The following is a 16,844-nucleotide window of genomic DNA, read 5'->3' on the forward strand; positions in this document are numbered from 1 at the left end:
TCACACTGCCCCACCAGCGAGGGGCTGGGGGCACACGAGAGCCTGGGAGGGGACACAGCCAGGACAGCAGAGCCAAGCTGACCCAAGGGATACCCCATGCTACACCACATCACACTTAGCAACACAAGTGGGGGAAAACAGAAAGGGGATAGGGATGTTTGGGATTATGGCATTTATCTTCCCCAGTAACCATGATCTGAGACAAAGCCCTTGCTTCTTCCAGGAAAACAGCTAAACACCTGCCAGCTGATGGGAGATCTGAATTAAATCTTTATTTTGCTTTACTTTACCTGTTAAACTGTCTTTATTTCAACACACCTTTCCCCACCTGCACTTGCATCCTTCTGAATCCCTTCCCCTTCCCACTGCAGAGGCAGCAGCTGTGTGGTGCTCAGCTGCCTAACAGCAATAAACCACACTGCAACCTTTTTCTTTCAGGTAAAGCTGAGCTCAATAGCATGAGGCTCCTGGCCCTGGCATTGCCCCTAAAACTTGTACATAATCTACAGGTAGCAGGAGCACACAAGAATACTTGTCACAGGTTTTGGTGAGCATGATAATTTTTGCCGTATTCAGTAGAACTTAAGGTGGTGTCTAGGTCAAAAGAATTCTTTCACTGAAGTGCTGAGGTGAATGTCATCTACACGTACAGACTTTGCTTACAAAAATCAGTGTGCTCCCCTTCTATGAATTATGTGAATTCAGGACTTTAAACATCTCCATACAGAGTTGAGAGCTACATAGATCAAATGCTACTTTTCAAACAAATATCTGACTCTCCAAAGGCATTTCAGCATCTCTTTATCACTTATGAGCAACTATCACTATCTGGCTACCAGAGCATAAACCACAAAGCAGTAGGGTTTTTATGATGCACACACATATCCACTACAGTCAGGGAGACAAACACACTTATAAATGAGGACAATAGTAAAACTCACAGGCTCCCTGAAAGACACCCTTTAACCTCAGCAAGCTTTGAAGCTCAGGTTCTAAACCAGAACACTGAATAAAGCAAACTGTTAACAAGAAAGCTAAAAGCACAGCCCACTCATTTGTTGCCATACCAAGTATCATACCAAAAGCCCAACCTCAGATGAACCAAATGTTCAGAGTACATCCCAGATGCAAAATATCACCAAACCAAGTCTGAGCAATTAAAAGCAGATTCTCTAAATGAGAGGAAGAAATTAATTCAATGGGTTCTTTCAAGACATAAAAAGAAGAAAAGCTCCTCTCCCACAAATTAAACAAGAAACCCTTAGAGCAAGATACATCTGAGATAAAAAAAACTGTATTAGAATATCTATGCAACAAGTAGTAGCCAATTAAGCCTATCTTACAATCAGACAAGAGGAAGAATATGTAACAAAATGTGCACAAATAAGGTCTTGCAGCAAAATGAACCCCAAAATAAAATTCTATCAGAACAAAGAGGTAAAACCATTATTAAATGGCCAATGCCATCTCTATTTTATAATGATTTTTTTAATCTAATATTGCTTTTGCAGTTTGTTGAGTAAGGCATTTATTGAGTAAGAACTGGCAGTTCTGAAACTCTGCTTCTATTCCATCTGCCTGCCACAGAGGGATGTGCTGGTCCCTGGCCCAAGACCTGCAGCACACAGATCTTCACCCTGGCAGTTACAGAACCTGAGGCATGATAAGCTTTTACAGCTTTGGAACAGCCCCTCTTCACAAAATATATGCAGTCTTTGTCTTTCCTTTTGTTTTCCCTTTGTGTCAGGCTCCTCTCAACCCCAAAGTTGATTTATCTAGCACAGTAAGATAGGTGCAATTGTGAAAAGAACGAGGCCTTTGATTTCAACTCTTTCTGCACTGCTACAAAAGCTGAATTTAAAATTCAGCCAGCCACAAGAAACCTTTTTACTAAACAGCTTCTTCCCCCATTCCAAAACCACATCTGCTGAGAAGTTAATTGCTTTACAGGGTATCTTGTCACAGGATCATCTCATCAAGGGGCTCATGTCATCACTGGAGGATTTGTATGTAATCATAAAATAACCTCATCCATATTCCAGAGTCAATTTGCTGCTGTGATGGAGGCAACTGCAGGCTGAGGATCGCAGGCTTTGCCTTGGCTGCCACGCTCATGCCAAGGCCCTGCCCCTGGTGCTGTCTCAGCACTGTGCAAAGGCACTGGGCTCTCCTGGGAGCTGCCACTCCTCCTCCCCATTAGCCACTGTCTCTGTAACACCAATTCCATGGCCTCATTCCCTGTTCCTCAGTTCTTCCTGCAGGTTCATCCAATAACCCACATCTCCCTTTTCCCACGGTATTTTCCAGGTGTCCAGTTTAGTCTTGGTTGTTTGAAAGATAACATTACAGTCCCTCCACAAATAACTAAATGTCCATGACTGGGGAGGTGTATGAAACAGACAGTAAACATAGAACAAGCCATTATATTGGTTCTAAAATTAAATTTAGATGGAAACTGCCAGCAGACAGGCAGAAAAGCACTCTGCAGGGACAGCACACTTCTCACAACATCTGACACACTGGGGAGGGGAAAGGATGGTTCTGCTCAAGTCAATGAGAGTTCTCACTGCAGACTGCACTGGGTTGCTCCCCAGGGATATTGCGTGGCACATCTTTCAGACAAGTTTAAGGTAAGTAGCTGGTGTGACAGAGAAAAATTCAGCTTGGGCTGAAAAAGTCCAAATTGCCTTAGTTGGCATAGTGGTAGTTATTAGTTATTTGCTTTCACTGTTGATGTGCTGAAGAGGATGCCATTAAAACTGCAGTCCAATTAAGTAATGCAGTTTCCACTGATTCTTTCATTTACTGCCTGGTCTCAGAAACAAGGACAAGTTATAGGACTGGCAATGCCTGTTACATTACTCCTGTGCCGAGGATCAAACTACCAACTTCCTCCTCACTGCTTCTTCAATGTATCCTTCCACTGGCAAGGCAGATCACAACAAGGATTCTTCACATCATTAAAATATTTGAAGTGGAAGAGGAAGCTAATATCTGCATTTTTTTTCCCATTAAAAAAAAAAAAAACTCGCACACCACCAAAAAGCTACACCAACCAGCTCACTAAAGACTTACCTGTGCAGAAATAGAGTATTCTTCAACTTGCAGAAACACCTCACCTTCTGAAGCATGAGACTGGACTGCCTTTACCATTGGCACGCTGGCCAAGCAGCTCACACCCACAGCACTGAACCAGGAACTCTGCTGTCCCCACGCTCAGCACGGAGCCTCCCTGACCCCCTTACATACTGCAGGGCCAGCCAAACACCACAGAGGCCTGGCTGGTCCTGTTCACACACCACTGCTGCAGTGAGACCCACGGCACTGCCCCAGAGCCCCCCTCGGGGTTTCCAAGCCTTGACACCTTCCACCTCTGAGCACCCCATATGCCTCCAGCTCCTCACAACCAAGGAACAAATGTGAGTGATCCTGCACCACTGCCCTCAAGAGTGCTGCCAATTTTCAGTTACCAAATCATGAAATAATAAGAACTTTCAGGTTTTGGAGTATTAAGAAATGCAATCAAGCAGACTCTACCTCCATGCAGCCAGCTTGAGGATTTTGTAAAGATTGGATTCCTAGAATAATTACCTTCTGGGTAACAGTGCTAAACTGCCAAAGAAAGACACCTCAAGTATTAAGCCACTTCATAACATTCTGGGCTGGTTTCACAGCTCTCAGCAGTCTCAGCCCTGTTTGCTCAATCGCCCTCTCACAAGCCTCACCACACTCAGGAGGTTTCAGATCTTTTGGAAAGGCTCTGCACTATTTGCTACATGAAGACTCAGGTCTCAGGTCTGCTGTTGAATAGTTCAGAGAGGTTCTTTGGCAAAGATCTAAAAATATTTAACTAGAATTATGCTATCATTTTCTCAATTCAGCTCCAATATTATCCTATGTGACTTGTAGTTCTAAACTCCAGAGCTAAGCCAACCACTTCAAATGGAAGAGTTCATTTTTTTCTTAGATCTCGATTAATCTGTCTTGCTGGAGCAAGATAATTGTTTTTACAATATGAAAGGAAAAAGCTCAAAACATTTGCTTTATCTGGCTGACTCTTAAATTACTATGACCACCCCTCTTGTTCATGTGACCCCCCACACCAACAAATAAAAAGAAAATAGAGCCAAGTAACAGGAGACTTCTTCTGAAAAAAAATCATTAAAAAAATATCCAAGTACATTTCAAACTGTGCAAGCTAAATTTTCAGAGACTGCTCTTACAACTAACCATACCAATTTAAAGACTTAGTGCTTTTAACATTAAAAAATATCTACATGTATATTGGACCAACATACAAATAATTGAGAATTTGATAATACACCTAGTCACACACTTTTGGAAATTACAAACCATCTGAGGCTTGCCGGTCTTGATTTAAGATCATTTCCTCTGCCATTATCCATCCTCTCTCTCTGACACACCCAGAGCATAAAAATACAAGGAATGCAAGATGGCAATGGTAAAGTGTAATACAATACTCCTGTCCCGCTGAAGCCATCAACCTGTCCACCAACATTTGCAACTCACCAGAAAGCACCACAAGCACCCAGTTCTGACTGGGTACCATTGTTGAGTCTATATGCAGCAGTACCTGGGCTTTGCAGGTACCAAACTCTGGCTCCATGGGTCCCTAAAACTCTGCCCTGAGCTCCTATGAAAGACCCTAAATCAAACTCCTGGAGAGTGACTTCTGCTCCTCTTCTGACAGCAGCAGCAGCTGGATCAGCTCCCAGAAGGAGCCCAAAGCAGATGCAGATTCCGTGCTGAGCAGGAGCTAGTGAGGCTTCTCTGCTGAAGCTCAGTGCCCAAGTACCTCTACAAGTGACTTCTGCCTTCTGAGGGTGGCCAAAGGGTCTAAGACAGGTAGGAACAAATATGGATTGTTGCCTTTTTTTTCCTCCAGTACTTTTTCAGCACTTTCATAAATACTCATGCCTTCTCACAATTCTCTCAATGCAGTATACAAAGAAGTTCAAATTAATTTTTGGGGATTAAAAAACAAATTTTCATCGTAATTGGGGACTGGAATAAAACATATCATTCAGTCTTTGGTCACACCCGTATCACCATTCTGCTGATGCAATAGCTATTCAGTGAAAAACCCTAGCTATGTAAAAGCTTCTTTAAAAAGAAAATAGTGCTGACTGTATCCTCGACATTTCCTTGCAGTTAACTGCAGTAAATGTAATGATAGAGACTGATGGCAGCTGATGTGGTATGCCAGCTGGTGGTCTCCCTGACGCTAAACATTTTACAGCCTTTCTGCCAAACAAAAATAAAAACTAGTACGTGATAATTAACTTCCAGTCCACAACAGCATAGTTCTGAAGTTGGGTGCACCCATGATGCAGAGTTACACCACTCTACCCAAGTAACCATTTCTCTGACAGCCTTTGCTACAGCTTGGAGAGCAGAGAAGCAATCTGGGTCACAAATTCATATTCAAACAGCAAGACTGAATTACCTAGCTGCATAGCACTGTCACCACACCACTTTCCCTCTCAAGATAAAGCGTTTTACAGTAACTAAAGCAGCAAATCCCTATTTTAAATACATCCCTTAACCTTCTTTAAATTTATTACACTTTAATTAAAGTCACAGAACTTTGTTTAGATCAGTGGAAAACCTCGGGTTGGCAGCCAGAATATCTGATATATAGAATTCGGACGTCTTGGATTCTCATATTTGGAGGATGTTACTTTAATTTATTTATTTTTCCAATTAAAAAGTTCTCACTGCTCATGCATTTTTTATTCCCTAATGCGTTGTTCTAACATAAAAGAAGCAGACAACATGTTTTTTCAGTTGGAGACTACTTCCAAGCCTGCTCCAGTTTTATAATCTATTCTCTTATGCTCTTACCAACCCCCTCCATCAAACAGCTAAGAGTATCCATCAAAACCACAGGCTATATTCACAGCAAAATGCACTCTGGCACAGATTTTCACTGGAAGAACACCAATTTTTTTCATCAAAACACCTTCCTCTCCCTTCTAGGCTCACAGAGTTCAAGTAAAGGAAGATGGATACTGTCTCAATAGGTGAGTACCTTTGTAGCAATATGGCTGATGATAAATTAAACATTTAAAAAAAAAATTAAAAACCACCTTTCAGGCTTACCTCTCCAGATTAATCAGCTACACTGAGAACAACTTGGAATTTCTATTTTGCAAACAGATTTTCAGTAAATACATTTTGATACAGTACCTGCCACTTCCTAAATTGTAGGCTCCATGCTCTTCCCTTGCTCTTCTCAACATATTTCATTAAATGCAACATATTTCTGTACTGTTACTATCATAGGGGACAAGCATCCCAGTGGACAGCCAGCTGCCGTGGGAAACAATACAGACTCGACAGCTAAAACTAATTCCCAGAGAAGACAAACATCAAATATTGTAGGACTTGACAGTCTCTTGGGGTTGCAAATCTCCCCACAGCACAGGTATGAACAGAGGCCCAAGCTGGAAAGAAGCACGGCAGAGTTAATTTGATCATACATATATTCATTTTTCTAAGCCTTCAGAACCTTACTAGAATGTCAAAAGCATGTTAGCAAGTGCACCCACGGCTCCTCATGTCAGTTTTCTGAGACCCTTCCCTGGCTAGAGGTTACTGTCTAGCACAAAAGTTCTTCAAGTCCAGTGAAAAGTGAGGAGAGTCCAGTGACATTCAATGGGTTTCCAGTCTGGACTTCAAGGTATCCTTTTCTGTCCCATGAAGATGGGCTGAGAAATTTGCGGCTGTTCAGCCTTGGAAAAGCTCCTTGCTCAGATGACCTTCTAGCACCTTCCAGTACCTAAAGGGGCCATAACTGGAGAGAGACTTTGGACAAGGAAAAAAGTGATAGGACAAGGGGAAATGGCTTCAATTCAAAGTGGGGTGAGTTTAGATTAGATAAATAGGAAGAAATTCTTCACTGTGAGGCCCTGGCACAGGTTACCCAGGGAACCTGTGGCTGCCCCATCCCTGGAAGTGTCCAAGGCCAGGTAGGACAGGGCTCGGAGCAACTTGGGATAGGTACCCCTGAAAGGCATCCCTGCCCACGGCAGGGGATTGGTACAAGATCATCTTTAAAGGCCCTTCCAACCCAAACTATTCTATCATTCCTGAGTTAGCAGCTCTAAACATCAAACTCAGCTACAATTCCCACACCTTGTTCTTGAAGGAGCTCTAAAAAGAGCCAGTAAAATGCAGAGAGAGCTGATTTCAAAAGGACCTGTACTTGGGCAAATAAATCTCCTTTGATACATATGCTTCTCCCTCCATATGACATCTCATTAGAACAGAGACAATTGCACTGTTTTAAAGGTGATGCTTTAAAGCACTACAGGTCTTTGCTATTTCCCAAGTACTTTTCCCAAGCCTACCCAGGTCTGAAAAACAAAGCTGACTTTGAATTTAATCCAAAAGATAATCAAGTACAAATGTCAAAGCAATTTTACAAATCAGAGTAATGTGGGTGATAGGGCTGGGAGGAGAAAAAGTAGATTTGACTATCTGTTTACAAATTAAAAGCTTCTTCTCCAACGTGTTCTGATCAACTGCAGTTCTTGGAGGCCAGAGTATCACAGTATGAAGCCTGTAGCAAAATTAGATTGTGACTGGATATTTTTCCCAATGCAAACAACTAGCAATGTACTCTCAGGTACAGATTAATTTTACTAACACTGCATTCACAAATCGTTCGCTCACAATAGCCTTCCAAATATATAACACATTACCACAGTCCTAAACAAAAGAAAGAATGCATTTATGCAAATTCAGGTGTGTCTATAAGGAAGCCATGTTGCCAGCCCCTAAAGAAATACAGTAGAAATTCAAGGCATTAATTTTGGCAGTTTTTTTCTTTTCCCTTTTTGTTTTGCTGGCAAACACAGTAAACAAAAAGCTGAGAACTTTAACTAGATAGGTACACAGGAAGCTAAATTCTTGTTCTGATTACACCAGATCTCTGCAGGAGGTGGGACAGGTGAATATACTGATTGCACTCATATCCTGTTTCCTCTTGTTCATTCAAGTCTGCAGAAGTATCACTTCTCATTGGGCATCCTGAGCTCGGCCGAGAGCCAGACACCACACCAGCCCAAAACAGTGACATTTACACGCTAAGTCCACAGCTCTCCACACGGGACTCTGCTCACACTTTCAGCTGCAGCTTCCCTAAAACTAACATGAAGAAGGCTTAGGGTTTTCACATAGTGTTCAGAAGTACCGCTCATTGACTTGCTCTGCATTTTCAAAGCTTCAACATTTATTGCACTGTCATAAGAAAATGCCATGATAAACAAGACGTTGGCTCCTTTTCTGAGTGCAAAGATATAAAGGGTTTTAAGATTTTATCAAAGTAACACCAACATTCACAAAATTCTCTAACTGAACAGTGATGCTACAGCTGACTCAGGAACTTAGACCTCCCGGGATTTTTTTCCCTATCTCATTTAAACTTCTACTATGATCTGCCCTCAAGTCATGCTTTCAGAACTATTTCCATTATTCTTCCACTGGAGTTGTCACAAAACCCCACAATACACAGCCAAATACAGACATCTCGGTACAGATTTATGCTGGAAGCAACCTTAGGATGTACCACCTTAAGGGACATGCTTAGATGGATCAGCCCTGTTTAGGGCTACCTCACAGAGATGGCTGGACATATCCATCACCTCATATGACAGCACAGCTCATTCCACAATTGTATTTATCTATTTCTGCTTGTTACTGTAAAGAAAATCAGGTCACAACCATGACTCTATGCAGTTCTCATGTCCCCGGAAAGAATTCTACACCAGACAGTCATTTTATGTTGTTTTCATTCTAAATTCTGTACAAGAAAGCAGCCAGCTAAACAATCTGCTAAAAAGTGTCTTCCCAAAACACCATTTGCTGTTCATTAAAAAAAAAAAAATCAAAGTAGATAACGAAGAACTTTTAACCCAAAACCCAGTATGTCAATAAACAAAGAAAAAAGCATTATGTTGAAAGCAAAGAAATAGTATAACAAATAAATAATGGGAACATAAATAAATCAAATTACTGAAATGAAGAGAATCTTTGCAAACTGTAGATTTCATGCCCCAATGAACTTAAAATTACTCTCAGCACTTAATTGCTTCTAAGGTCCAAATAAAGTCCAATAAGCAACATTCCTTCAGATTAGATTTTTCAGTAGTTAATGGAGTTGCAGAAAATAGTTGAAACATTCCTCTCAAAACAGTATTTCATAATTACTTGGGTCAAAATTCAAACTTTTTCAAATGTTGCTTTAACTCCTATAATACTCATCTAGCTTTATTCTGTCTGAACAAAATGAAGACTTCAAAAAAAATATCTGCTATCATTACCCAATCCATTTAAGTGCCACGATCCCAAAATGCATATGCTGATGCTGTCACTGAATGTGAAGGATTTTTTTCATACATTTTGGTGCAATAAGATACAAAAGTAATGGTTTGTTTTCCTCATTCATAAAGACTATTATGAAAGTCCCAATTTCAAGCTCTCTGAATTTCTTCCTCATCAGCCTGCTAAGTCTGAAGTCTACAATACATTGTGAGATCAAGTCCCAAGGCAAGAGAGATTTTCATTCCCTGAAATCCTGGCAATATGCCATCTCACAGCCTTCACAACTTCTAATGGAAAGAACAGAATACCCTTCAGAAAACAAAAAACACTGGTTCCAGTCATGCAAAAAGAAGCTTCCAGGTTTCTCAGAAGTTTCCAAATGGGCAGCACATGGAAAAATCAGCAAAACCTACACTGTTTGATTATGCAAAATAAAATTAAAGTGTCTCTGATGCATCTATCTATTCTTCAGGTTCTCAGGTATGCCGAGTGAAGCAGTTCACAACAGAACAGACTGCACACCCATCCATCACACTTAAGTGCAATCACTGACAAACATAACTGCTCAGCTACTGTCTAAACTACAGAGATGCATTTAATACTCCCCCATCAGCAATCAACCTTTTCCACATTTGTTCATAATCACAATGAATTGTTCCATTTTAATACTTTGTTTTCCTTTTCTTATCCCACGGCAGTTTAGGGCGCTTCTTGAATGAGATTTTATAGGGGGGGAAAAATCTCCTTTTTTCTTTCCAATCTTTCCAATTTTATTCCTGTAACTAGAGATTATTTTTCAAGGAAATACAGATTACAGAACATATTTTCTTACCTGTTGCAGTCCACGTGGAGCAGAAGATGGGATGCACTAAGTGACACAGCAATCCTGTGCCACTGTCCATCTGCCAGGCGGTAGGGGAACACCTCTGTTCTTGTCTTCCCATTAAACCTGTAGTGATACCTGATCTCATCCCGCAGGCCACTGCTCTCCAGTTCAAAATAGCTGCATTGAAAACATGAAGAATCAGTTCCACTTTTGGATATACTGTCTGAAAGAGACTGTCACTTTCTTCTTAACTGGTAAAACTTCTTTAAACAAACACAATCTAAAGAGGCTGCTCAGCATGAATTAGCTACTAATTAACTTTTTTTTTAAAGAAGCAGAGAGACAAGTCTATACATTCAGAGCAGTACAAAACCAGCAATACTAATTACTGAAAACAGCTCAAAGTACCACTTGTTAGCCAAGGAAACTGAAGTCCTCTTTTCACCCATAGCAAACTACAAGAAACCAAGCCTTATTCTTTTCACTGAAATATTTTGTATGACTGCAGGCTTTGTAAGAAATTGAAAAATAAAGAACGGTACATATATCACTACCACAAACAAATAAAAAGCCATTAAGGTAAGAAAACACTAGGTAATCGTTAAATGTGTATTTACTACTTGCAAACCCAGTTAAAAAACCACAACTGTTTATTTTTAGGACTCCCCTACATGTAATTGTGCTTAACTCATTTTCTGACTTTTATTGTTACTGCTGTGATCGTTCAGTTTTACAAGGAAAGGACAAAACCTCTTGGATTAGGTGTCTCCACCTAATCTGGCATAAACCATCCAACAATCAAAACCTTCATACAGCTGTCAGACTCACAGAACTAATGAAGTGAGGTTATTAATTGGCTTCACAGGGGGGTGGGGGGAGCCAGTTCTTTCTCTAGGATGAATTTAGCCCTTCCAGGGCACAATGACAGTATAAATAGTGAAGTCTTTTCTTGGACCTCACCAAGTATTTGCATCATATCGAATCTTTTTCCTGCTAAAATGAAGCTGTGTATATAGAAACAGGTGATGCAGATCTCCCTTCATAGTAGAAAGAGCTCTACAACAAAGTGAAGACATTAGATTGTCCAGATAGTCCTTTGCCCCACCCACCTCCAGAGTGTTTTGTTTTTCCCTGTTGACCGACACCAATTTAACATGGCATTTGAGAGATAGGAGCTGATTTGGTTAGGGTGGGAAAAATTACAGTCATGAAATGCACTTCCAAAAATGTAACATAAACCAATAAATATTGGAGTGCCAATTTTTATCTTCCCATAAGCCTTTTACACTGCTGGGCAGTACACAGGCCCTAACAGCCTGTGTGCACAAGCATTACATGGAGGCTGTGCACATCTTCAAGATTAGATCTTACCAATGAAGCTGAGAGTTTCCAACATAACTGGAAAACAGAGTTTCTTGGGAGGAAACTTAGGTGATAAAACACTAGCTGGAAACACGTGCAAGACATCACAATAGGCTGGGAAGGGGAACACAAAGACAGTAAGTCTTCACCAAATGTGAAATTCAAGCCCTCCTCCATCCTGACAATGCCTTGTCATCATATTTTTCACGCAACCTAAAAGCATTATTGGGTCACATGAATCAAAGACCCGAGCGACAAAGTAAAACACACAGGGAGGTAAAGGTAAAACCAATGCTGAATAAAAACACAGCAGGCATAGGTAGAAACAAAATACATGCAGTACAGATTGGAAAAAAAGGCTGGTGTTGTGAAGGAACTGGTGCAAGGAGAGCAGAGAAGGAGGGGTTTTCTAAATAGCAGAGCAGAATGTTGATTAACTACAGCCAACACCCATTAAAATACCTAAATTACATTCACAAAAAATCTGGAGAAGATTTATTATTTCGATGCTCAGTAACAATATAGTCAATATCCAGAAGATACTGCTGCTGGTGTTCCCAAGCAAGAAAAGCACTAGAGGAAAAGTACTGTCAGTGATGTCATACTTAAAACATTTTGTAATTTCCATCTGCTGTCACAGCACAAAAGGAAGGGGGACAGAAGACTGGGGGGCAAAAAAAAAGTGAGGGAGAAGTACATAACATTGACACACAAAGTATTTGTATGTATATACATATAGGTATATGGTTGATCACAGAGGCTTAAGAGCCCAAAAACAAGACAATCTCCTGTTGCAAGAAGCAAATTGCTTCCTGAGGTCATTCTTTGTAATCTCCAATAGCCACAGAGCTGATCACTCACCACACAATGATTTCTTTGTTAATGTAAAGGAAACAGTGCAGTCCTGGAAAGGTCAGTCAGTTACTGCACTTAATCACATCTGTGCTCTATTATTTGTACAGCATAGGGAATTGCAAAGCTTCTCAGCTGACAAGCTTTAGTGTCAATAGTTACCTCAGGACTGAGAACAGCTTGTTGCTTAGGAATCGAGCGTGTTGTCAGCCTCCTGACTAATTCATATAGTACAGAACAGATTACTTAAAATTTCATGTAAAAGCTAGTGCTAACATTTTTATATATGTGCACCTAATGCAGTAAGTGCCATGGGACTGTATTAAACACCATGTTTTAGCTCTTCAGTGGCAGGAAAAGGAGGGTGACAGCAGACAAATTCTGCACCTATTCTTCACCACCCTTCAACAAGAGCAAATGACAAACAGTTACACTCAGAGAGACATCAGTGAACACCAGTCAACATAATCCCAACAGCAGAAATTACCTGGGTTACTCCAATGCATCTCTCTCTCGTATTTAAAAAACTAAAGGCAAGGTTAACTAACACTCTTGTGTCGATTTTTTTTTATTTTTTTTAAGATGCAGAAATTCACACTGAGACCTTGATTACACAAACATTTCACTGTGTTCTCGGTTCAGAAGCTGTCTTTTCTTTACCAGAATATAAGTCACATGCAAACAGTTCCCTTTTTCTTTCCTCCTTCCACTAGACTCTGGTGGAAAGAAGCCTCTTCCAAAGCAATGGCACAAAGGCCATTCATAGTGCACCTGCTCTGTTTCAGAGTTCTAATTTGCAAATTGGGGAATGGAAGACAAATGAGTGGAAAAACAAACTCAGGCAAATAATCATCAACTGGTGAGAAAATAATTAGTAAACCCAGAGGAATAAATGGATTTCCCAGAGGAAATAAATGGAAATAAAAAGCGATTTTTTTTAATCGCTACCTCATCTTCAACTTCAAATGCCATTGTACATTTTTTTTATCCAAAATAAAACAACAGGTAAAAATTAGGAGGGGGAAAATTCATAGAAGGCACCATAGAAGAGACAAGAAAATTGACCGATCTCTACCAGGAGTTTTGAAGGTATTTTTCAGTATTTTGTCAGGAACTACAAGAAAACAGAGGATTGGAATGAATCTGGGTTCCTGAAACGACTGCAACATCTGGGACCATCTGAATATATGTATCATGATTCAGTGTGAACTTTCAATGCTGCCATGAAATCCATACCAAAAGCCCAAGAAAGATCCCTGAGTATCGTGACAATCTCTGATTCTACATCACATCTGCATGCAGCCTGTCCTACAGTTAGGGCCCTGCTACCCTCCTCCAGACCTTTTTCAGGGAAGAAAGGTGTGAAACAGTAATCTTCTTGTCAACTCCTTAGCCCTGAGTGATGGTTTCTTGTTTTATTTATTATTTCTCAGCAACAATTTATACTTTCATGTGTTTTAAATAAGGTGTGATCAGATGTTAACATGTATTTTGACACATGAAGTTCTCAGAACACATGTATTAAGAAAGCTTGATTTTTATGGAACAGCAATACAATTTGACCTTGGCCGAAATTCTCCCAACTAGTAGAATTTCCCTGTTTGCTAAGCATGTAAATTACTGCTGGCTTCTTTCATACAATTATAGAATTCAAATGCTTTTTATAGGTCTATCTGCAGTCTCTCATTCAAACCCCAATGTATAAGAGAAAAACATTGCTAAATTCAGACTGATTTTATGCACATCAAAAAAAGTTGGGATATTTTAAGGCCATGCAATGTGCTTTCCAGAAGGACAGTATTATTCCACAATTGATTCAAGATATTGTACAATTCTTTCTGACAGTTTTTGCAACCGCTACATACCTCACACAAAAATATTGTTTGGAGAGGATAAAGCTTGACACAGGTACATTTAATGACTTTCTTTCTTCCCCTTTTCTTTTAGTCACCACCATATTGACTAAACCATACATTTGACTGCTCATTTCACTTCCAGATTAGGAGAGAAAGGTTTCTAAAAGTATACTTTCACTTGGAAACACCTGCTGTGGACGCAATGACCAAAAAATATTGGAAAAGCCACTATCAACATTAAATAAGAACATGTATGACACCTGAAACAGAAAAGGCAAAATATTTCTATAAGGTGAGTTGGCTGAATCCACCATCTGCATTAAAGAAACATATTCACCTTTTCATCATCTCAACCCACTGAAGAGCTTTTATCCTGTGGCAAACACCACCGCGTTTCATTCAAAGATTCTACTGTTGTTAGATTATGCAAGTGGCCAAAGGAAGGACAGACCACAGACTACGGATCCCAAGACAGGGCCCCAACAGAACTGTGGGACTGGTGTCCTCCAGAACATCCTTAGGGTACATAGAACTTTATTTTCTGATTTTCACCAACCCAATACCTATCACAAAGCACTAAAATATCCCACAATGAAGACAGCAGCATAATTGGGTAAGCAGATTAAATGCTCCTGTAAGAGATCTAGGAACTAATGCGGAACTACTTTTTGCATTCAACTCTGGCAACGTTCCTCCTTATCACATTCAAACATAAATAAAGCAGAGTTATCATTCTGACTTTACAACTTCCATCATCCTTGATCAAGTGCCAAATGAAGCCCCACAGCCTCTTTCAGGGAGCAGCACCAGTGCTTATAGCAGATGCTCTTACAGCTACTGAACAGATGTCCCAGGGCAAAGCAGCAGGCACAGATGGCATCCCTGCAAATATGTACAAACTTGGGGTTGCCATCTAGTTAAAACACTGTGCATCTGCTTAACATCGTATGGGAGAAGGTCACAAAACCACAGGAGTTCAAGGATGGAAGCCCCATCCACCTTGCACATGCAGCAGCAACACTGCCTCCCAAATGCCGGGGAAAAAAATCACTGCCATAAAAATCAGACTGTTACTGCACAGAAACTTCTGGAAAACATCTGTAAGTCTGGCCAAGAAGTAGCTGTTTGTTTGGGGTTTTTTTCAATAATAATGCGAATTCAGGAAAAGTTCAGAGATCAGTCGTTTTGATGTCATCAGCTATAAATTGTATAAATTCAGCAAGCTTCTGAAAAAATCAGTATATTTGGACTTGTTTGTGCACATTGATTTTTCATTTCACAATAGCATTGTGCTATTTCATGATAGAAATGGCTTCAGGCAAGACTGTGCTTTAGCATCTTTGTAGAAACACTTCTTCATGTATTTAGAGACAGGCAAAAAATCTGCATCCATTATCACAGAGATCTCAGGATTTTCCATCTACAGGGATTCTGTGATGAATCACAAGCCATTACTCCTTTGGCCTTTTGCTGCTTCTTACCACCAAGTGAGTCTGTGTGCAAAGTGGGACAAACTGTGTTGGGTGTGCCAAGTGGCTCAGCCTGGACAGCGACATCAAAGTAACTGAGTTTTAGCAGTCCTCAGTGCAAAGCAAATCAGGCCAGGAACAGGCACTGGGCTGCAGATCAGCTGGCAGGCATCTGCCCAAGGCACTGCCCCTGTCAGAGATGAAGCCATAGTGAGAAAAACAGTGCCTCTGAAAGAAAAGATACATCTCCTCAAACGAAAGGAAACACTCACTTTGCAGTTGTCACCACAGCTCTGTGTGGATGCAAAACCAGAACAAGTTACACCTGTCAAGGCAAATATTTCAGTCGCTTCCATGGGTGCTGTTCCTGTACCTTAGTTACTATAAAGTGACAGGGCAAGATCCCAAGCTCTGAAGCATTAAGCATTGTGAAACACAGGATTTTGAAGAAATGCTCTTAACACACTCAAGCACACAGATCTACTCCTCCACTGCATGTGAGTCTTGAGGAACTCTGGTGCAGTGAGAGTCTCGTGTGCCACAACTGTCACTGCAACAGTGGTCCTGGATGGTGAGACAGGAAAGCTTCCTTAACATCCATATTAACAAACCATTCAAGCTACTTTTTACAGCTGGTTTGAATAAAGACAGACCCAGAGGCTGCACAGCAAAACCATACATGGCAAATTGTTGCTTATGCAGCATTAAAGACTCACTGCTGTGGCAGAGATTACACACTGATATCACCGAAGTCAGACTGACATCAGGCAGCACAAAAGGTGTCCTGAATAGGAGCATTACCTGTGACAAAAAAAATTGTTGCTAAAAATCAGATTAGCTTTCTACAAGGGGAAACACAAAAGCCGAATCCCATATATTGCATCACCTACTCTATTCCTAAAGTATTCCTTCTATGCAAGCAAATCCAACATAGCCAAAATGTAACACTGAACACTTTCAAACCTCTCAAGTAAAAGCCTGAAAGTGCAACATCACTGTGCTACTGGGTACCTAAAAAAGGTTCTTCCAATCATTTCTATCCTTTCATTTCAAGCAAAAGGAACTAAACCCAGTCAATTAAATGACTTTATTTTTCTATTCACCACTCTGAGGACAACAGTAATTGTGTTC

The 16,844-nt window shown here is 40.5% G+C and overlaps 1 protein-coding gene across 5 annotated transcripts in view; it reads right to left on the minus strand.

Moving 5' to 3' along the window:
* The window catches only part of NELL1 (neural EGFL like 1), a 332,196-nt gene that overhangs the window by 282,853 nt on the left and 32,499 nt on the right, over positions 1–16,844 (minus strand). For all 5 annotated transcript variants that reach the window (XM_064426215.1, XM_064426213.1, XM_064426214.1 and 2 more), the window contains exon 4: positions 10,181–10,351. In XM_064426215.1, coding sequence (XP_064282285.1) covers positions 10,181–10,351 — 171 coding nt within the window. The remainder of the gene's footprint in view (positions 1–10,180; positions 10,352–16,844) is intronic.

Source organism: Passer domesticus, chromosome 6, assembly GCF_036417665.1.
Source record: "Passer domesticus isolate bPasDom1 chromosome 6, bPasDom1.hap1, whole genome shotgun sequence".
Lineage (NCBI taxonomy): Eukaryota > Metazoa > Chordata > Aves > Passeriformes > Passeridae > Passer > Passer domesticus.